A 27,236-nucleotide genomic window follows, 5' to 3' on the forward strand; every position below is an offset into this window, starting at 1 on the left:
TTTAAAAGACGAAGAACAAGTTTCTTATGCCAGAGCAAATATTCGAAAGTTCAACAATTGCTAAGTCCGAGACCCTATACATGCTTTATGGCTCATTCATCGGGCATCACTTGATACAAATGTTTTACGTTGGATGAGTTTCATGATAAAATTTGATTGCACAAAAAAATTGTTAACAAATTTTGTTTGGGTTTCCAGATGATGATGAACCGCCCCATGGGGATGCATCCAGGCCGCGTGAACCTCAACAAGGACAAGAACAAATCCAACCTCACTGGGGGGGAAGAACCCACCCATGCCCCACCCCTGCCTCCACCTTCCCCTACTTATGTCTATGTTGACGTCAACATGAGGTGCGTAGTATGCATGAGGTGCATAATGCATATGAGGTGCATAATGCATATGAGGCGCAGAATGTACATGAGGTGCATAATGCACATGAGGTGCATAATGTACATGAGGTGCATAATGTACATGAGGTGCATAATGTACATGAGGTGCATAATGTAATGAGGTGCATAATGCACATGAGGGTCATAATGCACATGAGGGGCATAATGCACATGAGGTGCATAATGCACATGAGGTGCATAATGCACATGAGGTGCATAATGCACATGAGGTGCATAATGCACATGAGGGGCATAATGCACATGAGGGTCATAATGCACATGAGGGGCATAATGCACATGAGGTGCATAATGCACATGAGGTGCACAGTATGCAATATTAAAATCCTTCGCCTATATTGGGTGTTACGTTCCGGATCTCGGCCGCTGTAGGTGTAATTCGCTATGGGAAATTGTTTGATTATTTACATTGTAATCGCTTGATAAGTTTTCATTGTTTCAAGCGTTTACAAACCCATCCTGCACTCTTAATGCCGGTCAAGCTCCACGGACTGTTTAATTCTGTCAATCAACTTCCTCAAAAAACGGGAAGCAGTGAAGATACGCGAATGATTCTTTTCATTAACATTGAATGCCTTTCTTTATTGCATGAAAGCCTGATTAATATTTCTTGAAAACCCGCGATGATGTAAAGCCGCGGTTACCATGGAGCTGGTGTTTTATACACGCATATTGAGCGCTATTACGTACTGAAAAAAGTACTGAGCATAAAAAAGTGAAGAAATCAAGCAGACTTAATATGCTTGAATATTTATATTTCTAATCGTACAAACCTTATGAAGAACTACGTATAGAATGTGAAGCTGTTTATGAAGCCACAGTGAGAAATATGACAAGCAATAAGCAAATATTGAAAACTCACACGATGCCAAATTCCAGTGAGAATCTCTTATTGCTTCAATTCCCTTTTTACTCGTTAATTTACATTGGCAGAATCATACAAATTCTTAATTCTAAAGAATGCTCGATATTTTCCATACCTTCAAAAAACTCATAAAAGAAATACGTGACACGGTAAGAAGCTTACTCACTCTAATGACCAGACTATACCGGAAAACTTTGACCATTTAATGCCTTCTACACCCAGATAAATGAGTGGGGCTATGTCCAAATACATATGCTTTTTTCCCCTTGTGTAGGTCATTCTTAAGACCTCAAGACATTGAGATCTGAACATCCTGACACTGTTTGGTCCGATATAACGTTGCTACTGCACAAAATGTGTCATTACAAGTTACCCACTCATTTTTCTGAGTATAGTTCATTTTTGAAGACCATGTAAAGCTCGAAGTTGTCCTTGCAACGTTCCACAGCAATTGAGGCTCAGAACGCGTGTGCAGCGAAGCTCTTGTTAGATTTACCCATAGAATGTCACGTCTTTCAATGTGAATAAAACTGGATGTCTATATACACTGGAATGTTTTATCATAACATTTCATTAATGTAAAACTCTGTTGAAAATAGCAGTCGCGTGGTTAAATCGTGTGGTTGACTGAGGTCGTGTGGTTAAAATCAAATTTATACTCGATATATAAATCGCCCATTTTCATTTAGGACCACCAATTAGAGTCATTTTACTCTTGACAATGAATCATAATTGACTTGTTTTTCTGAACGATCTTCAACAGTTATTCATTGAGAATTCTATTTATGCACTAAGCAATTTACTACATGCAAGTCAGTCAATAACTATGAAAAAATGGTCATCAATTGTCGATAACGATCATAAATTACCCATAATGATTATAAATTACCGATAAGGATCACAAACAATCGACAACGATCATCAACTATCGACAACGATCATCAACTACCCATAATGATTATAAATTACCGATAAGGATCACAAACTATCGACAACGATAATCAACTATCGACAACGATCATAAACTACCCATAATGATAAGGATCACAAACTATCGACAACGATAATCAACTATCGACAACGATCATAAACTACCCATAATGATTATAAATTACCGATAAGGATCACAAACTGTTGATAACGATCATCAACTATCGATAACGACCATAAACTACCGAATAAGGATCATAAATTACCGATAAGGATCACGAGCTCTCGACAACAATCATCATCTATCGACAACGATCATAAACTACCCATAATGATTATAAATTACCGATAAGGATCACGAACTATCGACAACGATCATCAACTATCGATAACGATGATTTTGTGTGGCTGCGCAGCTTCTCCAGTCTGGGCGAGGCGAGCGACCTGGCGAGTCTGATCCTTCACAACGCCGGCCTCTCGCGCGCCGACATCCAGGACCTCAGGTCACTAACCTAAATTAGTAATTCAATTCTTAATTAAATGTTTAATAATGTATTATTACTTAACATTTTTCATCAAGTGTGCTAAGATGGATACCCTCATTAATATTTAGCATGTGATGAAAGTGGTAGTTTACCCACTTTGAATAATTTTTTATTTCATTGAATTCCTTTCATTTTACCATAATAATTCTTTAGCAATTCATAAAATTATTTTTTTGCTCGCACCCAGAGAAATTAGATAAATTTGTCCCAATATCGATGCACTTCAGCCCTTGTATGGGCCATGCTGATCTAGTTTGGCCCAGTAAAAGGGCGTATCAGTGCTACGTCCGCTCTCTGCACGTGCTGTGGATAAGAAACTGACGCAAAGTTTGCTAAAATTTCACGACTATCAGTTCAGCCGTTTCTAAATTGGTATTAGCATTCATAACTCCTGAAATTCAACTTGAATGTTCTCGCAAATCTAGGAATGTATTCACTTTAAAGCGGTAAAAACCGACCATGTGATCCAAGCAGTAGCGACCATTTGATCCAATTATTTTTGTTGGGTGCAGAGTGGAGGACAACCGCATGCTCTTCACTCTGCGCGACAACCTCAAGGGCATCAGCGAACAGGACGTTGCTGACAAAGCCAGTGAGTTTGTCTATATAAATAATTAAACGTCTTCCTAGACGAATACTGTTTATGAATACTCATAAGCTGCATTTCAAACAGCTAATGTTTAATTTTCTTGTTCGTATCGATCTTTTCCGGGCACGATTTTACTCAGATTCATGAGAGCCTACAAACTAGCATCTTTTGAGTGAGATTTTTCCAAAAAGCGATACACTTTTTTACCCTCATGTCGGTCATCCTCACCAAGTTCGGCCTGCCAAAAGGGGGCCTATCAGTGCTACGGACTGAAAATGTGTCACCATTTGGACACCATGACCCATTACTTTTCCTGATACTATTGATTAGGCTTCATCAGTAATATAATCATGCTTTCAAATCATGCTTTCAACGATCGTGTGCTGCAGCAATCAGTTCTATGAGGAATTGAGACCTCTTTTAAACTTATTAGACAACGCAAATGTGATATTATTCATCTATGAGGTAGCTATGGGGCTAGATTCATTCCTTCTTTCCATCAAATCTAGAAAATCAGTCGCATCTAGAAAATTTTGCCCAGTATTCACGACGTGTTCATTTCTGAGAATTTCAGTAAGACTCCTTTCAAAAAAAGGACAATTTACCCAAGTATAATTCATCGGTCGTGTGTATATTTTACAGTTCAAATATTTATATCATTGATCTATATTTATATATATTCTATATCTATTATCACATAATAATCTATTATTATAAATATAAATGATATCTACTCCCCGCGCCACAGAGGAGCTGGCGCCGAGTATCCAGCGTGACTGGAACGTTCTCATCACCCGCGCTGGCGTCGCGTCGTCGCAGGTCAGTTAGCTTCTTCAATTTTGATTTAAAATTTGTACAAACTTCCTCCATGAAGTACAAAAGTTCCTTTTATACAAAAATGTAATCTTAGATACGGTACAACGTTTGGTTTCACAAGTCTGCATCGAATTTTTTAGGCGAGCGCGCAGTATTTTAAATCAGGCAATTAAGTGATGCCAGAATAGAACAGCTGGCGCTGTACCAACCTAATAGCCTGAACAAGCGACATCTCCTATTATAAGTATAATCAGTCATTTATATAATGGTTAACTAATTAGAGTAGCAATCAACCTGTATTGTTTTTCTTGTGTATTCGTTATTTTTGAAAATTTTATTTCACTCTTTTTGTGAGCCGAACATTATCACTCATATTACCAATGCAGCCGTCGCTTATCCAATGTATTTTCTTTCAATCTTCTGAATTGCAAGCAAACACAGACTCTACGCATAAATTTTCAAACCTTGCAGCTTTATAATGCAACATTCGAAAGGCTTCTGCGATTCGAGGCCCTTGATCTCGCCATGAATTTTTTTAACAAACCTGATTTTAGTTTTAAAATCGTTAACCGTGAGTCTTCCAAGGAACAAATGTTTTTTGAACGAATCTCACAACAAACGTGAGTATCACGATGTTTACTCAGCACACTCCTCCCTGTCTCGATCAAACGCGGGTGAAAAAACTTGAGTTAGCAGCTGAAAATTCTGTGCCTAAATGCTAATTCTATTAGGTTGCCAGCCATTCGCGATATACGAAATATGGACAATTATATTATAACGTAATTTCAATTAGAGTCAATCAGTCGTGTTCTCTGGGGCTGAAAGGTAGGTTACGTTAATAAAAAATTAACCTCGGTCGATTGCGATTTAGTTGCTAACTTTCAAGCTTGGCTACACTCATTATTGTAGCCACGAACCACATGAGCCCAAGACTCACTAACCTTACCACCACACGAGTGTGGCGGGGGAGCACTAGAAATTCGAATTAGATGTTCAAATATTACTAGGTGCAATTTAGTAATTATTTATATTATTAAAGGTTATTTGGTGTTACTATTGAGTATTATGTGGTATTATTCAGGTTTAAGTTGGTACGTATTATTAGAAAGAATAATTAGTATTATTATTAAATTGTTAGAAAGAATTACTAAAGATTTATTAGATGTTCAAAGCGCTAATGGTGACCCAGAGGGTTAAGTTCAGCAAACCGAGGTTTGCAGCAGAGAGGTGCGGGTTCGATCCCAGCTACCTGGTACAATTTTGGTCAAAATCGGTGAGGAGGCCGAGCGGCTATGCAAAGAAAAATCGGAGCAGTGGGTTGCGAGTTCGAAACCGCAACAAGCTATGACGCTCGCTGAAATTACTATGCTATGCTATACTATGCTATACTATGCTATGCTATGCTATGATATATGATATATGATATGCTATGCTATGCTATGCTATGCTATGCTATGATATATGCTATGCTATGCTATACTATGCTATGCTATGCTATGCTATGCTACGCCATGCATTGCTATGCTATGCTATGCTATGCTATGCTATGCTATGCTATGCTAGCATCGAGCACTGGGTAGCGTTCACGTAGCGTTCAATTCTGTTCTGCTCGCTGCTTCGTGAACGCAGGCAATGGAAGAGGGAGAGGCGAGAGGATATGAGGAGTGGTGGAGTGAGTTGTAGCTCAAAATTGTGAGTATTGTAAGGAGGAGTGGCTAGGAAAGAGGAATAATATATAAAAGCGGAACATGGAGCAGATGAGTGTGGAGGGTAGAGCTCCATGGTGCAGCGGTCATCTGGAGCCACTCCTGCATTAATCATTTATCTTAACTAATGAGCTGATAATCATCGTGCGTTCCATTTACTATAAACAATTAAAAATCATTATAAATCATTACGGCCGGCAATTAATCTTCTACAAGGCTCTATGTTAAGATGTAATAGTTTCTATATTTGAATAATATAGAAATATAGATGATGTAATAGTTTCGTATTTGAAGGTATATTACGAGTATATTATTATATAGTATAGATAATAATATAGTATAATTATTATTATTTCATTCATCTATGTCTTTTTTGTATTGAATGATTATAATAAAATATATATGGTCCCAATGGTTGGTTGCGTGCGTTCGAGATTTTATTCAGGTATATATTTTTTTCAGTGCGCCCCATTTTCGCATTGGTACGACTTTAATTATTTTCACTTCAACATGAATCCGTAAATTAAATTTATCTAATTTTCATGATGGTGCTAAATGTGTCCAAAAGATCATATAATGCACACAATAAATTAGCTTCTTCCCCATCATCGGTTCCGTGAACTTTGTTCATATAATTTATATAAGAACATATCATAAGTTCTCGGGCAAAGCCGAGAACTTATCAGTCACTAACTTACTCGGGTTAAGATTAAGTCACATTAATTGATATTCACCCGGTTTTATTTTCCTGTGAAAGAGCCTCTTTGTTTTTATATTTTCGTGGCATTTATTTTTCTTAATTGCCATTAAAATATGAGGACTTACTGCTCTCCCATTCAAGTTATTTTCTTTATAGTTAACTGTGCCGCAATCTTTATTTTAATTTCGCTTTTCCTTAGATATTTTTCCGTTATTTTTGACGGGAAATGTTTGGGGTGCAGCAGGATGTGGGTATTTGTGGGGCTCAGAGATGCCCGAGAGAAGGGGGAGGAGGGGGGGTTGCATCACAGAGCAGAGATCAACACTCCTCTTTGAGGAGCTGCAGCCCCACTGAGGCTGGGGCTGAGGTGTGCTCCTATATAAACAGCCGGACACAGGCTGTCGAAGCTCAGTGCTCTGCAGAGCTGCAAAGCAGTAGGTTGTTGATTTGTTTCCGCTCTTGGCTGATATTAAATCGCTCGTTTTTTCGTTTCATCTTTCGTCCTTCATTTTTTTTTTGTAAGATTGCATTTATTTGAGTCAATATGCGCATTTATATCGACACATTTCTTTTAGTAATTGTTTTATTTTTCTTTGTTATCAAATGTTAAGGGATCAGTACTTGCAGAGCTTTGAAATCTACCACACGCACCTGCGCTGAGCGGCTCCGTAAAAGATTCATTTCCCCTAAACTCTACGGTGAACTTCCCGAGTGTTTCAGTATCTCTTGCTTCGCTAATTTAACATTTACTTTTATATTATTTATTGAACCCGCAATATTATGACTTCAGTTGACTTCTTGATAAATAATTGGCTACCGAGCTACTCAGCACGGTTGATACTTCGGAATAATTTTCGGTCAAGTCAAAAAATTAAGCCAAGTAATGTACTTCTCATCATAGAGTAGTTTGCAGGGTAAAATAATAATTTTTTTGCTTTGAATGCATTAGTTTACTTTTTCTCTAAATCTTGAGTTTACTCATGAGATCTTGAGATCAGTTTCAATATTTAGTGCAGCCGTTCTGCTAGTGATAATGGACCGTTGCTGTGAACTTCTGCAGTTGACTGGTGAGTCTTGTGCAATAGACTTAAGTTATATTTTCATTCGATAGAATACGTTTCTTCTAAATCATCCATTTTATTATTGTATCTATACCAAATACAAAGAACAATTTAACATTTAATTCATAAAATTTGTTCTCCGTGTATTCACGAAGGAGAATTTCTCGTCGAATTATAGAAGAATAATGATGGAATTTCCAGGGAATAATATATATCCCGGATGCCTCGGTAGCCCTTGTCGCCTCTTAAGCTTTCCAATAAAATCCGACGCGTCTTCAGGTATTCAATTATTGGTGGTTTCCTATTGAATTTCTGTTTAAATAATTGTTTGCTGGTCACATTCTTGATGTTTAATTGCATGGTTGTAATACGTTGATCTAAACTTCCACTGTTTGTGTCAGGCTTGGAAAACATTCATGAACTTCATTCATCAAATCCTCTAACTGACGACAGCCGAACTTTTCTTGTGTAAGCTTATTATTTTGGATACTTTCTTAAATAAAGCCTAATAAATTTAAAATTTTTTTTTAAGTAAAGCTTAGTAAATTTTGATCCTTTTTATACAAAGCTTAATAAATTTTATTATTTTTTAATAAAGCTTAATAAATTTTCCTTACACTACGAATAAAACTATAGCAATTATTGATGAATTTCGTTTTGTCTGTGCCACTTTTTATCAAATCTATAAATTAATTATCTGTTGGATTATCAAAACCTATTCCATAAATAGATGCGTAATTCTCCAGACATTGTGGTCATAATTCTGCTATTGATTTCCGAACTTTCATTTGAATTAAGGACAGCAAATTTATCGTCTCATTCACTGCGTAATATTTTTCTGATAACATGTCAATATTTTTTTAACGCCCAATATTAGTTTTTAAGGAAATGCAAACATCACGTTTTCATTTACATTTTCGAACGATACTTAGAAACGATGTCAACTGAGGTCTCAATCATGGCTATGATTTTGAGTCCGACTGAAATAATCTTACTCATTAACTGCAATGTTTTTTTAAGCTCTGCAGAATTTTTTTTGCGTAATCATGAATGTAATTAGCGGGTCATTGAGGCCATTCCCTTATTTAAGAGGAAGTCCAAACGAAGGCTGAATTCGCTGAGATTTGGTAGACATTTTACTCTACTGAAGGTCGCGTGATTAGTATGCCTAAAATATTGAGGCGGTGAAAAGTGACTTTTTTGAAATATTTGAAGTTGAAAAGAGAAATTTTCTCTTCTCGAGAGGCAATTCTATCTTTATTGTTCTCGTAAGCATGGTTTTCAGCCAAATTATTATATATCACTTGCGACCCACATTCTCATTATTCATGTTTTTAAAAAATTTAAATCATCCCATAAGCACAAAGCAAATTCGAGATGTTCTGGCGCATTTAATTCATATTTATTGGTCCTACCTACAAAAAATTACACTTGTGGAAAGCAGAAGTTAGTTCATTGTTCAATTATTGCTTTATATATAATAATGATTTCAAGGGACCTCAGAATTATTGAGTACTTGCGTTGGCTCGGCGACTTCCGTTCAAAGATCTCTATAATTAATTAAAAGTTTTCACGCCTTTGTCCGGGATCGATAGCCTACGTAATTTTAGAATAACTTTATCCTGAACCCCGTTAATAATGATTGGTCGAATATATGTTGAGTGACTGATCTTTTGGAGCTAAAATTTTGCATAGAACATAGAACTTTCATTTGACACTAGCTTAAAAATATAATTTCGTTTTCAAAACTAAATTTATATCTTTGATTTTTTGTCGAATCCTTTCCTCCAGTTTTGCAATGCATTACTAAATAGTCGCTAATAATGAATTTTTAGATGCAGGTAAGATCCTGATAGGATAATTGTCCTAGAATCGCACCCCAACAGCTCCTATATATCCTGACAGGATAAGTATCCTGGACACGCACCCCAACAGTCCCTGTATAGCCTGACAGGATAAGTATCCTGAATATGCACCCCAACAGACCCTATATATCCTGCCAGGATAAGTATCCTGGACACGCACCCCCAAAAGCTCCTATATATATTGCAATGTCAGGCTTCTAACACACAAACAAGCTATGACGAAAAAATATATGATTGATGCTTCCAAAACTCCAGCTATTATGAGCCATTCATCATCAGGTGTTATTAATCATTCAAATATCACAAACTATATTTTAAAACATGTGCGAGCTACTCATCATTGGGTGTTTCCGTTGACTAACAAACCATGCACTCCAGACCATGAGTGCAGCACTCATGCATCACTCGTGCAGCACTCGTGCAGCACTCATGCATCACTCATGCAGCACTCATGCAGCACTCGTGCAGCACTCATGCAGCACTCATGCAGCACTCATGCAGGCATGCTGCTGCCATTCCGCGTCATGCAATTAACGTTGAGTTATCTGATCGCCGCCTCTTCTTCTCGCTGATCAAAGTTAGTTTTTCAACTGCCACCCAAAACCCGACGTCTTGTGCCGATGATCACAGCCAACCGTGAGGAAAAAATTGTAATAAAATTAGATAAGCATCCATTTTAGGACAGGTGAAAGTTTTTTTCACAATGCGTGTCATTTTATATATCAACTTCTTTATAAGTAGTGGTCATAAAGTGATCACTAATTATTTAAATGATCATTTAATCTATTTGCGTGACAGCATAGATACCGTGCAGCATAGCAGTTCTAAATCAGAATTTCTTATATCCAAACAAAACTAATGGAAGCTGCATTAATCTGCTTCTAAGCCAATAATTTGTTGTATCTTCCGAAAATTCAAAAGTTTTTCATAATTGATCAATGTTTTAAACACTTTTAAGCGAATATATCGTTCAAGCATTCATTTTATATCTATTAGACTTGTAAATGCTTTCTATTAGATTAAAATAAAGTCTAATTATTTAGTATACGTAGTTTTTGCCGGCGTAAAACAATATTATTTTCACGAATAACCCGAAATGAATGTAAGATGAGATTTGAGTTCTTCATTAGAAACGGGAACTTTAGCTCGCACTGACTTCGCTTGTTAGAGAGAGTTAGATGACTCAAGCAGTCCGTTTATTATTAATATTATTCTAAAATATTTTCCTGACGTCCTATTCTCTATAATATTTTGAATAAATTCTATTTTCAATTTATTGTGCCAGTTCTCGTTCTGTTAGTTTCACACTACTTTGAAATCATCGGGTGACATTTTGATACATAAATCTTTGTAGTTATTACCGTAGACTTTGTTCAATTTATCCCATGCAAAATGCTAAAGCTTAACTTGAATTCTCTTTTAGCTTACTTCTAAATATATTGAGTGTTCCGTAGAATTACATCACAAACAAATTCATTGAACACTCTATAGAAGCTCCCTATACCATCAAAACCTAGACTTTATAGCAATTGAATACCACCTCGTCAAAATTATTGCTAATACATATTGCTTTATACCGCATTAACTATGTACATTAGCAGCGCTTCATGATATTAATTCCACATCAATTTCTCAACATTGTTGTAGAGCGATGTGATTTGAGGTTTGGAACTTGACCGAGACTTGCGGATGTGTTCAGACTTGTTACGTGGTGAAGTTCCAGTTTGGAATTAGTTTGTCGGCAGCCAAGTTCTTGTGCTGTTTAGCTGCTGCTATCGTTGCTATTTAGCTGCTGCTATTCTGAGCTATTCAGCTGCTGCTATTCGTTGCTAATTAGCTGATGCTATTCCATGTTAGTTAGATGCTGCTATTCTGTGCCGTTTAGCGCCTGCAATTGTGTGCTGTTTAGTTGCTGCTGTTCCATACTATTTAGCTGCTGCTAATCTATGCTGCTCAGCTGCTGATATTCTGACCAATAATTGACGCTCTAAATGCGCGCATACGCAGACGCGACCGACTCTCAATTTCCGGGTAACCTGAACCATGATCTTCTCGGTCCTCATTTAACTGATCTCTTCCTGTACAAGTCCGCTATTAACTTTGTATTTCGTTCAAAAAAACAGCCCAGGCAATTTTTTCCTCCAGATTAGCCGATTGCAAACTTCTTGCAGAAATATTTACAATATTTTTTAGATACTGTCATAGAACTTTTCACAGTTATTTCATTTTTCATACCGTTGACATTTTGGACATGAAATGCGGTGCCATTCACCATTGCAAAAAGAAAATACTCAACTGTTCTTTGAGGCTCATAATTAGTGGGAATTATCAAGTACATTCCTCAATTAATTATTAATTACAATCCTCAATGTAATAATTATGGTTCTTAAACAATGTTGATGCAAACCTGTAGTCTAAAACGTATATAATAGATGCTGTGCAATTGCTGATGGTATCAGTAGTCGAAAGTATAGTTAATGCAGTGCTGTGGCCGAAAGCAATGGTGATTAGGTTTTTATGTATTGTAATTAGTATTTTGTATGATAATCGCACGTGGCACTTGGCAGGAGATATTACGGGTGCAGATGAAAGCTTATAACGCGAAAGGATCCTTCAGTGAATTGCAGTTCCTTCTCTTAGCAATAGATGACCGTTGCATATATAACTCTGCTGTGGTAATATTTTAAGGATTCACTGTAGCGTAAAACATGCTCGACTGGTTAATTTGGCAATTAAAATTGAACTACCGTTGACATTTTGGACATGAAATGCGGTGCCATTCACCATTGTAAAATCCAAACATATACTCAAGAGTTCCTTGAGCCTCATAATTAGTGGGAATCATTAATTACAATCTTCAATTAATTATTAATTACAATCCTCAATTAATTATTAATTACAATCCTCAATGTAATAATTATGGTTCTAAAACAATGTTGATGAAAACCAGTAATCTAAAACGTATATAATAGATGTTGTGCAATGGCTGATGGTATTAGTAGTCGAAAGTATAGTTAATGCAGTGCTGTGGCCGAAGGAAATGGTCGTTTAGTGTTTATGTATTGTAATTAGTATTTTTGTGTGATAATCGCACGTGGCACTTGGCAGGAGATATTACGGGTGCAGATGAAAGCTTATTACGTGAAAGGATCCTTCAGTGAATTGCAGTTCTTTCTCTTAGCAATAGATGACCGTTCCATATATAACTCAGCTGTGGTAATATTTTAAGGATTCACTACGGCGAAAAACATGCTCGACTGGTTAATTTGGCAATTAAAATTGAACTATGTTCAAAATTATATCATAATAACCAAGGTTTCATGGTTGAGAAAATAAATTATTTACGTGAATATTTTCTTCACAACAGTAGTCAACCTTTAAACCACAGGACTTTCGGCCACTACTTTCTTGTAGACATTTTGTACGGTGCGTAGAATTTTTTGTTTCTAAACACAACACTTATTTCCTGCCCATGTTTTTGCAGTATATCCACTGCAAGCGGCTTCTGACATCACCAGCATTAATTGGTACAGACAATATCATGCGACATCATTAAGACACGAGCTTGCCAATCATTGGTCATATACTCGGTTCTGTGATTGGTTATTACCTTGCAGCTTGACAGCCAATTAGTTCAAATCACTCGCATTTTCCAATCGACTAATCACTTTCTATGTGTGGACGAGCGTTTTGAAGCCCTGATGTTGTGAATAATTACTGCTTCAGCTTCGTTCTTTTTGCGTTAGAAATTGAAATGAAGGCAAATACTGATAGTTAATTGTGCAGGAGAACCTGACTAACTCCTATTATTATGTCAATTACAATGGAACGCATATATTGCCGAAATCATTTCAATTGTATACTGTTCAGTGATGGATGATTTTACTGCTATTAAAGGCCGAGCAATATCTTATACCGAAGGAATAAATTTATAATGCATAGCTTCACTTGTCCACTAGCGTAAGAATTAGGCTGTTTTCCGTTGTCAGAAACAAAAGTTACATTTAACCAGTGAAGTCATATATGACTCTGAGCGAATTGTTACCATTATTTTAGGCTATGTACAATTAATTATTGAAGTAGTTTTTGAAATAGAGACGAAAACTGTTTTAAATAGTAATTCAGTTCAGTTAGTGCTTTGTGCGAAGGAAATCGTCTTGATTTTCTAACGATGGATACGCGTTGCGTGACCAAAGGAATTTTAAATAGAAAATTCTCTACTTAGCAAAGAGTTCGCCTACTACCCTATTGAAAATTACAGCTGCGTCTTCCATCGGCCAAAAATATCTGTCGACCACATTTTCAACGTCTGGGACTGATACCTCAGTAAGCACAGCTCAGACTTTGAAGCAGCTAATGCTTGTGTTGCTTAGTTTCACTAACTTCAACGTAAAATCACAATTTACGTCCTGCCTGAATTTGTTTTGAAAGTTTGCTGCCCGAATATTCTGTGTAAATAGTTAATAAGATCACAGGAAGTCTATAAAAGGATAAATATTTAAACGATGACACAGCCTGGAGGATGAGTTTATTTGCTGCAGGCTCGACAATGCTGCTCCCCATTGCATGTCAATTGCCAAAAATGGTTTTTACTGATATTGATGAGAGTGGTTATTACTGGTATTGCTGGGAGTGGTTTTTTACTGATATTGCTGGGAATTGTTATTACTGATATTACTTGGAATGGTTATTGCTGATATTGCCGAAAATAGATGTTACCATTATTCTCTAATAATAATGCTGCCGATACTACCGGAATGGGATGCTGCCGTTATTACTGGATTGAAATATTTTGCCAGAACAACGACAATTGTTGCATCAACGAGTACTGAAACCAGTGTCGTGTTCTTGCGTCTCTAATTTTCCTGCGCTTTAAAAATTGTCGGCGTTCACGAAACAGTGTACCGATAGTCATTGGATGGAATGGAAGTGTCGGCACTGAATAAATAGCCCATGGCCTAATGCCGATTCTTGTACTTTCATTACTTGTTCAAAAGAGATATTAAAACTGGCCTTTTGACCAAATCTTTGAAAAACTGGCGTTGGTTTGAAAAGATCTTCTGGACTTTTACCAGGTCCGTAAGGTGTTAGGCATTTCGAGTCTGAACATAAGATCCCGCATAGCTTCGTCTTCCATTCTTGAACGCATTCATACACGGAGCGTCAACGATGTCATCATGCAAGGAGGCTGTTCCACATGTGGGTGATTCGAAGCGAGGAGAAATGTTGCATGAATGAGTTTTTTTATTTTATAGCCGTGGACCCTGGTGCTAGTTTTTGTTTCAAATTCTAGTAATCATTCTGGGACCATGTATTGACCATGAGTATACTTTTAAACTTCAATGAGATCACCACGCAGACGTCGATAACAGAGGCTTGGAAGCTCCATAATCTTTATTCTTTCTTCATATGACTTGCCCTTTAAGCCTGGAATTATCTTTGGTACACAACTTTTAACACTCTCGTCCAAATTTTTGTCCATTTCCAAACTTTAGGTTCGGGCGCAAGACAGCAACAAACAGCTTCATTGCTACTGCATTTCGGTACTCGTATGAGCGTCCGATCAGTCCAAGAAATTTATTCACTTTATCAAATTACGCTTCAATGCTGAAATAATTGTCGACATAAACTCCCAAATATTTTTCTAATATAGTACTTTATCAAATTACGCTTCAATGCTGAAAAAATTGTCGACATAAACTCCCAAATATTTTTCTAATATAGGCTTCTCGATCATTATTGATCTCTGGTCGCAACCATATTCTCTCATACTTTAAGCTGCTTGTTCATTGTTCTTACCAAGATGAATTACTTTACACTTGTCAGCATTAAAACACAGCTGCCACGTATGAGCCCAGTCAACTAACCTGTCAAGAACATCTTGCAACTATACGTTTTTCAACGCATCCTTCACTGTATTATAAATATTTGTGTGTCGTCGGCATACATGGAGCACACGCTGGACACTGCTTCTGGCAGATCGTTTATAAAAGTAACGAACAAAAGAGGCCCAAGATCGCTTCCTTGTGGCGCGCCACTGCGCACTGATGCCCAGTCTGACACGGTTCCGTTAATACTGACACGTTGTCGTCTACCCACTAGAAAATCTCTCATCCATCGGAGTACGTTTCTCCTCGATTCCCCAAGACTTCACTTTACGCAACAGCCGCTCATGCGGAATCCTGTTAAATGCTTTCGCAAAATCGAGGTACAATGCATCCACTGGCTCCATTTCATTCAGTATACGAGTCCAATCATTCAGTGAGCAGTTCACTAATTTTTTTTTTGTCTCAAGTGTAGTATATGCAGCTGCAATAATAGAATTGTGCAAAAGCAAGGGGTAACAGCATTAACATTAGCATTATCTGTTGACGGCATTAATGGCAGTGTGCAACAGCAGAGGTATACCATCAACATAAACTGAAAACGGAACAAAAGCTTAGGTTTCAGATAAATAAAAGTCTAAAACAGAACCAAAAAAATCATCGGCTGACGCGGTTGTATTGGCAGCTGCACTACCTGAAATGAAAACATCTTTATAAACGGCTGTAGTTGCAAAAAGTTAGGTGCTGCACCGATTGGTGCAGCACCAGTAGCTACTGCGGCAGAGACTGCAGTAGCTGTAAGAGTAGTGCTGCAATGATATCAGTAACAGATGCTGCAGTAGCAACAGCTGCAGGTTTTGCAGTAGCTGCAGGAGCACAGCTGCAATAGTAACAGTATCCTGCGCTGCAGTAGCGGCAGTAGCCCAGAATCAGAGCACGTCGCTGCTCCGCTAATCTCTGGGCCGTTAATGGACATCGTCCCGTAGGGCTTGGAGAAAGGGTCTGGGGAGAGAGGGTCTAGGGGAGAGAGTCTGCATGGGAGGAGGGTCTGGGGATGAAGGTCTGGGGAGAGAGGGTCTAGGGGGAGAGGGTTTTGGGGGGAGAGTTTGCACGGGAGGAGGGTCTGGGGATGAGGGTCTGGGGAGAAAGGGTCTAGGGGGGAGAGGGTCTGGGTAGAGAGGGTTTTGGGGGAGACTCTGCACGGTAGGAGGGTCTGGGTATGAGGGTCTGGGTATGAGGGTCTGGGTATGAGGGTCTGGGTATGAGGGTCTGGGGAGAAAGGGTCTGGGGAGAGAGGGTCTGGGGAGAAAGGCTCTAGGGGGAGAGTCTGCATGGGAGGTGGGTCTGGTTGGAGGGTCTGGTTGACGGGTCTGCAGGGGGAAAGGAGGGTCTAAGGGGGGTGTAGGGTCTCAGACCGCAGGCTTGAGCTGCCGATAAATGCAAATTTCAGCTCCTGATTTATCTCGCCTGAAGTTGATAGATGATCCATGCACGCAGGAGAAAAATCATGATTTGATTCTCGATCGATTTAGCTGATCCCTCATCACCGCGAATAAGACAATTAAAACTCAACTCATAAATGAAGCAACTTTTCAATCGCTACATAATTCGATTTGCATTTTGGCTCATGACGCTGCAGGTTGTTCCCTATATAATATTACTGTGGGATAAGCAAGTCCGTCCCAAACTGAAGTCACTAAAAGATTTGCATAGAAAACACTTCGATTGTCTAAAGGAAGACACCTCAGGAAACGAAACATCTCAGTTTATAAAGGAGTCGTATCGTAAGAAATTAGTTCGCTATTTGATAGTTATTCAAAAACATTGTGCTTTTCGAGTCTTATTCAACTTTTAAATGTATCATTTTTCATCATTCAACATATGTGTCATTCAGCGTCTGTATGTATCATTCAACATCTGTATGCGTCGTTACGCATCATTCAACGTCTGTATAAAAATATGCATGAATCACTGGGATATATTATCGTGTTATCTATTGACTTTCTCGGGCATATATAATTTGCAATTTTTGCACGGCTCGTGAGAAATTCCACTCCGTCTCCTCTAAATTTTAACTAGCCAAAATGTCTCTCGTGTTAACTACTTTAAAATTATTATTGTATTTATTTTCAATTTTATTGGCGCAATTTATATGCATTGTTTCTGTGCGTGTATTTATTATAGAATGAGAACTTGAATGCTTCGTTTGGGCATTGATGGTATGAATCCTTCTGCTTCAATCACGTTTCTACTTTCTTCATTCGTACATACAAGATCGCTGTAAGTAGGCTTCAGTATTTCCATCATGGAAGAACGATTATTTTTCTTACTCGTATTTTTAATCAATTTTTAGATATTTTTAATATTTTTCTTTTTATTTTTTTCTTAAAACATTTGCAATCATTTACGATCACGTTCGAGCTGTAAATTCTGATTTTAAGGTTCGCTTGGTGACTTCGAAGCCGCTTTGGATTCACTCAAAAATGAGCGGGGATTGTTGAAGGGAGCCTCGAGTGCCCGTGAGGGCAAAAATCTTCAGCCTCAGCTTCGAAGCACGTTGAGGGGACTAAACGCCCCCGGGGGATTTCCCTTTTTCCCCTTGTCTATATTCTTGTATGCGTTTCTCTTTATCTTGGGAATTCTTCCTGAGAAGTGTAATCGCGAAATCTTGTGTCTTATCGTTAATTTCAACAACCGAATTCTTTTCTGCGAACGCTTGGACTGCACCCATGACATGATATTAATTAACATCCTCATTAACTCGCCCTGATGCTGGCAGTTTAATTATTTTTACTGATCTCGGTAGATTCATAGTCATCCTATGGACCAATTGTGTGTAACATTAATTTTATTTGAATGATCAAATTGCTTACTATAGCAGCCAATCACCATCCACTATTATATTGCCCATCGCTCTTGAAGCGGCCACACTGTACAGACTAAAATTTCCCAGGAGCACCCTACTGTAGGCGACTTTAGCGATACCCACAATCGGCTTTCAGATTGGAAAGGCTTCCAGACTCGAGTGGTGTTCAGAAAGAAGTAAATAATGTAGCTGTTCCGGGATGATTTTTGGAGCATTCGTCCCTGATGTTTAAACATATTTTCGAAAATTTTTTACTTAAATTGGTGCTCATGGCACAATGCTTCTTTTTCCGACAGCACTTCAAGTGTCAGAAGCGGACTAGAAATAAAACTCGTAGATGTTTTTATTTGTCGAACAGCTAAGTCCGGAATCTAAGCAAATTTTGGCACCAAAATTCCGTTACACTCAGATTTACTTGATCATTTCTAGAATTACAATTTGAATTGCCTGTACCAAAACTTTATTTCAATACAGCTTTGGATTGATGAAATGGAAAATATATTTACCGCTTCTTGACAATCAATTTAATATAACCTCATAGACTGTTATCCTCAATGCGGAGAGATTAAAGATTTTCCTGTGTCATAGAGACGGATTTTTACAAAGACACGCAAGTTTGAATCGTCGTGGCTCTCGTTTAATATTTATGAAGAATATCGAGTTTACGGATTATGTTTACAGCGTTAGAAGCTTTGATTTACACGCTCGAGACCAACGGTCTCCCAGTTCATGTATTTGAAAGCGGGTTCTGCGAGACATCTCCTGTTCCTTCCTATCAATATTGCAGTTTATATTTGCATGGAAATCGCGACATTTGCTCCTATCCGTTTTATGTGCTGTTTTTCAAAAAAGTAATTTGATATTCAAAGGTCCCTGGCGTGCGGGAAACTTTACCGCAGCTTTAAATGACGATCGAAATGATTATTTGAAGAGACGTTGTGGTCTTGGAGAAACGCTCCTTGTGATCTGATTTGTTGGGGGCAGAAGACCTCGAGTTTCTTCTCACTCAATATTCAGGGCTCAGGGGCTGTGACACCTTGATACTTCTCTCTTTAATTGTTCAGAAGGAGCCTGGAGCTCGCAAATGGAGCTCTAAATAAGACGCTTTAGTGTGACATGTTTGTTTAATTTAGGTGACTTCTCTAGGTCCTGCAAGAATCAATGCTCTAACGATTAATATTTCACTTCACTGTCTTGGATAATTACTGATGCTTTCCCCGTCCCTGATGACGCTGTGTTATTCAGTTCCAGTGAACTAGTCAGTCTATTAAGGAAACAAATTAATTATATAATTTGCGTCCTTGATACAATACAGGGATATAAATACAACTCTCTGGGACAAAATTATTGATCGAGGTAAATTTCCGTTATCATGGGCTATTGGTAAATGTGACTTATTGCACTTCATGCTTTACATGTACTCTCAAAACGGCCGAATTACACTTTAGTTTCCAGTAGGTATTTATGAATTGAGCACAACACGAGCAAAGAATAGAGTAAACATGAATATTGTAGCATATATGTTGGGACAGGATATTTTTTCATTTCCAATAATAGGCTGGTGTTCCCAATCTGTGAACTGACAAATGCTTCAAGATCCATCTTGTGAAGACAAGGAATTTCGTCCGAGGAAGGGTACAAGTTCTTCAAAATAAATTTTCCATCTTTGAATTTTAAGTTAAGTAATTTTAAGCTTACCTTTGAAATTTATTGTTAAGGTTTATTGTTCGTATTCATTACTAAGTTTATTAATATTGAGATTGAGTCTTAAAAGCCTTGAAGTTCAAGACTTGTATACCTCATAATCAAGAACGACTCTAAGCGTTCTCTGTACTGGTGAAGTCCCTATGCAATACGGGCGTTTTTACCATCGCACACTGGGACAGGGATTCGCAGCCGACGCTGATGCCTACAATTTGCATAAACATATTTTCCGGGAAAGCTCCCTTCATATCTGACTTTCAGATGAAGCTTCCACTTTCACTTCACTTAAATTGGGGCAATCTCTTCACTGGCGGTCACTCCCTAGCAAATGCAGTTAACCAATGACACTTCTGAAGCGTGGAAAATTCAAGGAACTAGAAAATTCTACGGCCGATGTGCCAGGTTTCAAGCTTTGGTCGGTGTGTATCCCTCTGGGAATTCTAATGGCCTGGGCTTCATCGATCAAAGCCTGAGGATTTCGTTTTTCAACCGAGTCGAATTTGTCTCCTGAAAAGTTTGGAAAGCGGCCTTCTAGAGTGCAGACTTGAAACAAAGGGCAACAACATCCGATGTTCTGAGTTGGATTCCATCATTTTTGAGTGAGGACTTGAAACATAAGCAACATCCGATGTTCTGAGTTGGATTCCATCCTTTTAAAGTACAGCTTTTTAACATGCCGCAGTAACATCCCATGTTACTAGTTCCATTTCTTAATAATTAATATATTCATATATTCGAATATTCATATTAATTAGCTATAATGTGAACTACATGTTGGGTTCAGTACAAATTTCAGACTTCATCATCGAATTAATTATTTAGTCTCTGCCATTTCCCTTTTGTCCATTTGAATTTTTAAAACTTTAATTTTTATTGTTTGTGGAAACTGATTCCCCAAGTTTCGATTTCGTCACATCAGTGTTAGACCCTACGCAACTTTGATGTTTTCTCTTCCCATTAAAAAAGACAATGTAAGAGTTAAATCACATGCCAATTCATAAATTAAAATATTAATTTCGGTATGTACATTTCTTTAGAGATAGGCTTACATCACCCCCCACTCCGTTGCCCGCATCACTGAACGTGTTCACATAATTTTCTCGACGTCGTCGCTATAATTCAAGGCCTGTTAACTTCCACCCGATCATTATCGTCTCGATATTTTTTCTTTAATATTGTCGTCTAATTAGTCGGGCGAGTGGAAAACCTGCTCGAAGAAACAACCAACTTTTACGGGGCGATCTTCAGTCTAATGCAAAAGTAATTCTCAAGAGACGCAGGTGCGCAAAAATGTCGTATCGGAAACAATTGCCACGAGTTCCTCACTTGCGACTAAAGTTACGATTTTTCCGTCAATCTTGCTGAAGTGAAACCAGAAAGACGTACACAAGTGATGTGTTGGTGTTTTTTTTATTTGACCGCAAAGATTTTTGTTTTCAAGTTTGTAGCAAAACTAGTATTGTCGTAAATATTAGAATACTTCTTTAAAGCATTCACTTCAAGTTCTTTTTAAGAACTTTCCTTTGGCTGTTTCGTGCGAGTTACGCGGCAGGGGTTCCAATATTCCTGGGTCGTGTTGTTGATCAATTATTTATTCGACATACAGAAGTATTCTAAGCAATTCCATCATTCAGTTCATAAACTACTATTCAGTTTGCCATATATTCATTCTTTTTCAGGACTTTACTAGTACTTTCATGGTATGTTAAATATATTTGTCATTTTTTTCTGGCGGTTGGAAGTGAATGTATAAAATAATTATAAGTAAAATTATACACAATAGTCAATCTAGTATGAAAAAGATCCGGAAAACATTTTAAAGGTTATGAATCCGTAGTTATAGATATTTTTCCGCCAATTTGTTCGTTCCGCACTTCTTTTCGAATGGTAGGAACGGTTGTCAATAGCAATCTCTGCTGGGAAGATTTTCCGATAAGCTCGGATATATTTTATATTCTTGATAGGAGTCCTCAAAACGACCACACTCTACAAATGTGAAGCGATACGATAGTATTTCAGTCGAGTCCGCTATACACCATGCGCGCTGCGATGCGATTTTTTGCAAGCTATTCAGGTTTCCTTCGTTTATACAAACTCGGTGAGGTCATCGGGTTTGATTTTTTCTCTGGTTCATGTTGGTTACGTTGGCATTTTTTTCCTCTGGGATTTTTTTCCTCTAGTTGACTTTTATTCAGATTAATTTTGCACGAGTCTCGGTGACGTCGGCAAGAATTCAGTCCCGTCACTGCGCTGATATATAGTTGCTCGTCTATCATCTTTAATTTAGAAATTCCTTAAGCTGTTCGCGCTCCACTGTTTTGTGAGTATACTTGTATTGCGATCGAAGTAATTAATTTTTTCATCTTTTATTCGAAGAGTTATCGTCTGGTACAACAAAATTTCAAGGACACGTAACATATTAATGAATGACGAAAAATGTAGGATGTAATTGAAGTATAAATACTTCATAGACACAGTGATTTCTAGGGATATTATGCATTTCGAAACGAATCTACTTCTATGATCAAGTAACATTTTCGTATTCTTGAAACTAATATTTTTATCTTCACATTTACCTGCGAAAGAATGTTTATCGTGCATTACAGGTGAGACCAGAAAACCAGACTGCGGTTGATAAAAACTTTCGCTCAACCTGGAAATAACTGGAAGTTTTCAGACGGTCAAAGAAAGGCTGACAGTGGAGTGTTGTTTTCAGCTGAGTTGTTCTTATTAAAAACGTTAATAAGAGAGTAAGCGACTGAACAACGCTCGGCTGAGGTGCTATATTGGCTTCATGCTCGGCATGCCGGTGGCACAAATTGCCTATACCGTTAGTTGAGAAGCCAGGTATCTCATTATCCATTAAGTCACAAACAAAAATGTACTGAAAAGTTCTATCATTGGAGGTTTTAAGAAAGCTTATTCAGTTACGATATGTTACGAGTTTAATTATTTGTAGACACTCTTTCTGAACTGTTCAAGTTGTTCGAACCCATTGACCCTTGGGGTCGATGAGTCTGACATGTATAAGTTCAGAAGAGAAACTACCTCGTAATCAGTCTGTTGGCCAAAAAATTTTACAGCTGAAGTAACATTAGTAGGCAAGGAATCGTTTTGGATGAGCACGCTTCTTTTAATGTAAACATCCCGCTGCAACTTCGTTTTGAACATTTGCTGAAAGAAACCTATTCATAATACCACGCTTAATGATCATACAAAAATTTAACGCATATGTAGAATTAGAATTGTATTTACTTTCTCACCCGAGTCGATAGAATGCAAAATAAAATAAATCATGATCCAGAAGGACCTTACCTTCTGCAGAAGATCTCCTCCGAGACCTTTATTATCCCGAGCCGTGAGCATATTTTTCTCAAGCTCCTGATAGGTGTGACCTCGTACAGGGATCTTCAGAATGAAGGAGTTGGGTGCTTGGTTCTGATCCGATGTCTTGAGACATCAGAGACGTACCTAGCCACACAACTATATGATTCATTATGGTGTCCTAAATTTTCCTGGAATGTTGATATTAAAGAGACACGTGTAGAGCTTGCAAGCCTATAACTGTTTCTTTGATGGACTATATATTTTGTAAATAGTATCGGCTAGATCATGTTATCATGTCGCCGATTCTTAATATCCCTGCCCCATTGCCGATTTCTGCCCGGATTTTCGGAAATAGTAGCGGGCTCAAACCCTTAAATCGGTAGGGTTCAAAACCAATCAGTAGCGGGTTCAAACCCTCTTAAGTCGCTTAATCGAATCTAACCCCAACTTTCGTGTTCCTTGTAGGATAAACGAGAACTTTCTTAATGTAAATCTGTGTTCTTGCCGGGTTTATGAACTGGATGAAGTATTGAAAGCCGACTTGAAAAATTTCTTAATTGTATAAAAACATAGCAATATGGAGAAATTATTCATGTGATGAACTTAGCGTTTTGAACAGATTATGATCGCGAGAAACGAGCTTTCATGACATAGAGCATTTACTTGTCTGAATGTTGTTTGTTAATAATAGTTAATACTTGTATGAATATTGTTAGTTCTTAATGAGATTTTTTGTTCCTTCCTTTGACTTATACGTTCATGTACTTGAAGAGTAAGAAACATAATGTCAACAGTTCTCAATTAATCCCTATAAGTGATTAGATGCCTACTTTACTCGCGTATATGTTACTTGCATATGTAAACAATGCGTTAATTCGTATTGTGAAGCACAACCGAGCCTGGAGCTCATTTAGATTGTCTGGCATGAAACATCGCGCCGTGTTGATTTAAACATTTTTTGTGAGTGAAAATCGCAAAAAAACAAAGGTAATTACTGTAGTTGCACGTTCCTCGTTCCCTTGCTCCCTCGGGCGAGAGGGGAGGACTGGGAAGGGGAAGGCCTCCCGTGTCAACTTTGATGTCCATGGAGAAGTAGACTAGGGTGGAGCATGTGGAAGAGGGATGAGGGTGGAGCATGGGGAAGAGGGACTAGGGTGGAGCATGGGAAAGAGGGATGAGGGTGGAGCATGGGGATGAGGGATGAGGGTGGAGCATGGGAAAGAGGGATGAGGGTTGAGCATGGGGATGAGGGACTAGGGTGGAGCATGGGGATGAGGGACTAGGGTGGAGCATGGGGATGAGGGACCATTGTGGAGCATGTGGATGAGGGACTAGAGTGGAGCACGGGGATGAGGGACTAGGGTAGAGCATGGGGAAAAGGGACTAGGGTAGAGCATGGGGATGAGGGACTAGGGTGGAGCATGGGGATGAGGGACTAGGGTGGAGCATGGGGATGAGGGACTAGGGTGGAGCATGGGGATGAGGGACTAGGGTGGAGCATGGGGAAGAGGACGAGGGACTAGGGTCGCGAAAGGGGATGCGGGACTATATAGGGTGGAGCATGGGGAAAAAGAAATTTCGCTAACGAGTACAGCAGTCGAAGAAAACAGTGGGGAGGTATGCCAACCCGACAGATCTCTGGCAAGCAAAGCTTGAACTTTCAGCTTGAAACAACAGCATATTTAATAGAAGATTTTAGCCGCGAAGTCAGACGTCAGTGAGTTCATTTCTCTTCCTTGCAGTTAGAGAAAAACTGAGTGACTGTATAATTGAGTGCTGCTTTGGCAATTAATAAGGAATTTTAGCACAAGCATTGCAAGAATCATTGCATTTGTTCCTTGTTTTATTTTACAGTAAGAATTTCTTTTACTTTTTTTTGAAATTTCGACACAAGACTTTTTAGAAATTGAATGACCTACCATGGATGCCCAAGGTATCCCTCGATTCAGTGACAAGGATATTATCTTTGAATAATATTTCGGCCCTCGAAAGACTCTGATGAATAAAGCGACTACGGATTTTTCTCTTCGCCGAGTTGGACTTCAGTCCAAACGCTCAATTTGACGCCGAACAGGAGTTCCATCTCCAATTAAGTCGAAACATGAGATCATTTCCCATGTTGACCAGTGAATTTTGAAAAATGCAATTCCCGAAGATAAATATTTGTAAAAGGCGACTTTTGGGATTTGAATTTCGCGTATCGTGCCAGTTAGTTGACAGCTGCGGAATAGATCGTGGCTTTCGAGCCTTCTGCAATTTGACAAATGGCTTACGGTAGATCTGTGTGGTACACACACACATGACCCTATACCTTTGAGTATAGCCATCCATTGCAATAGACCACAGCACTCGATATATCGAGCAGAAAACATAGCCCGGTTGCCATCATACGAGAAACGAGCCCTGGAGCACCCCTCTCACAACTGCCCTCTCGTGGAGCATCAAAGGCTGACTTCAGCCAGGGAATTGGCGAGCAAAGGCAGTCTGTTTTTACGAACAAAATTGTTGTTAACGGGTTTCATATTTTTCAGTGTGCCTGATCACGTGTGCTAGTAAAAATGGGATGGGTTCATGACTCGTCGATCACATATGATTTTGATTCAGGAATTCCGTCAGCTAGTTTGTTATGACCTGTAGCTTAGGAAAATTTTCATTTGTTAAAGTCTTTAGCTGAAGACATTTGTCAGTTCATCAGAGTCTTCCCATTAAGAATTTTGTGTTTGTAATGCAGCATTAAGCGTAAGAATTTTGTCTGTTTGTTAGAGCATTCAGTTCAGGAATTTTTATAGTTTATCAAGGCCAAGGCATAAGAATTTTGGCAGTATTTTCGGCCCTCAGCTTAGGAAATTCTTATTTTGCTCGAGGTTATACCTAGTTCCAAGATTTGAAACCAATCAGATTTTCTTCAAAATTAATCCAACTATTAAAAAAGCTTTGATTGCATCAAATTTAATTCATTGAGGCCGTTGACAGAAAACATTTTGATGTTGCACCGCTGGTAGCATGGGGTGAGAAAAGTGTGCTTTCTTACGATTACGTAATTTCCGTAATGCTCAATTAACATCAACACATGAATCATTCCAACACTCACCAAATCGATATTTTTCTTCCAAAAGTTTGCTCGGTCCAAACATTTTCAGAAGCAAGCATCGATGTTTTTAACCAGTTTACGCGCATTCATTTCATTAAACTTTGAACTGAACACGAGCCCTGTAGCGCGGAAAATATTTTGACACAAGTTTGCAGGCTACCTGGCTAGGTTTAGTGTCACCAATCATATCAAGAGCAACCTTCAAAGACGTGCCACAATATCGCCTGTTGCAACCCCACTCGCCTTTCAAATCCTCAACAATGGAGCCACACAGTCAGGATTATATTAAATACTGTGGGGCCACTGACCTCGGCGGCTTTTGTGAATCATAGCAACTTGATGAAGGTGAAAACGAAAGTAAATCTGGGCCTATACTTTCAAAAAAAGTTAAGAGATCGTAAGTTTATCTGCCAATCATTGACGGCCTTTCAAGCAAAATCCTTCAGTCATAGACAAGAAAATGGAGCGTAAGTACTTATGTTCACTTAGCGAGTTTTTAAAGTATGGCCTCACTGATCTGTAAATCACGTTAAAGGAAGTGCAACTGGAAGTTGAACCTCAAAATTGAACGATGGTCTAAAGTAAAACTTAGGCAGCACGGCACTACCAATCGCGTGGGGTGGGTAAGGTTAATTCTCCTCGGCAGCTTGAAATTTCTGAGTGAACTGCCAGACCATGACTATTTTTTAACACTGAACACTTACTGATTTAAAATGTGCCTCTGGCTAGAAACAATATCAAAAGACGGAACATTAATCCAGTACGAAAACATTAAAAATTGGTATATATATTACATATTAGCTTTGGACGGCAGTGGCTTGAACATCTATTGCTTCATGTTTCAGTAGTCATGTTAATTTGCTTATCGCTCTAAGGAAATGTTCCCCGAACCTTTTTTATTATTCTAATTTAGGTCATTGCCAATTTTAATCAGAA

At 38.4% G+C, this 27,236-nt stretch overlaps 1 protein-coding gene across 1 annotated transcript in view; it reads left to right on the top strand.

Moving 5' to 3' along the window:
- Nucleotides 1–27,236, top strand: part of LOC108674735 — a gene marked incomplete at its 5' end in the record, with an annotated part of 63,065 nt that overhangs the window by 16,630 nt on the left and 19,199 nt on the right. The window contains 4 exon segments of the mRNA XM_018162702.2: nt 199–353; nt 2,622–2,708; nt 3,263–3,342; nt 4,088–4,158. Of these exon segments, the coding sequence (XP_018018191.2) occupies nt 199–353; nt 2,622–2,708; nt 3,263–3,342; nt 4,088–4,158 (393 nt within the window).

Source organism: Hyalella azteca, unplaced genomic scaffold (assembly GCF_000764305.2).
Source record: "Hyalella azteca isolate HAZT.00-mixed unplaced genomic scaffold, Hazt_2.0.2 contig8914, whole genome shotgun sequence".
NCBI lineage: Eukaryota > Metazoa > Arthropoda > Malacostraca > Amphipoda > Hyalellidae > Hyalella > Hyalella azteca.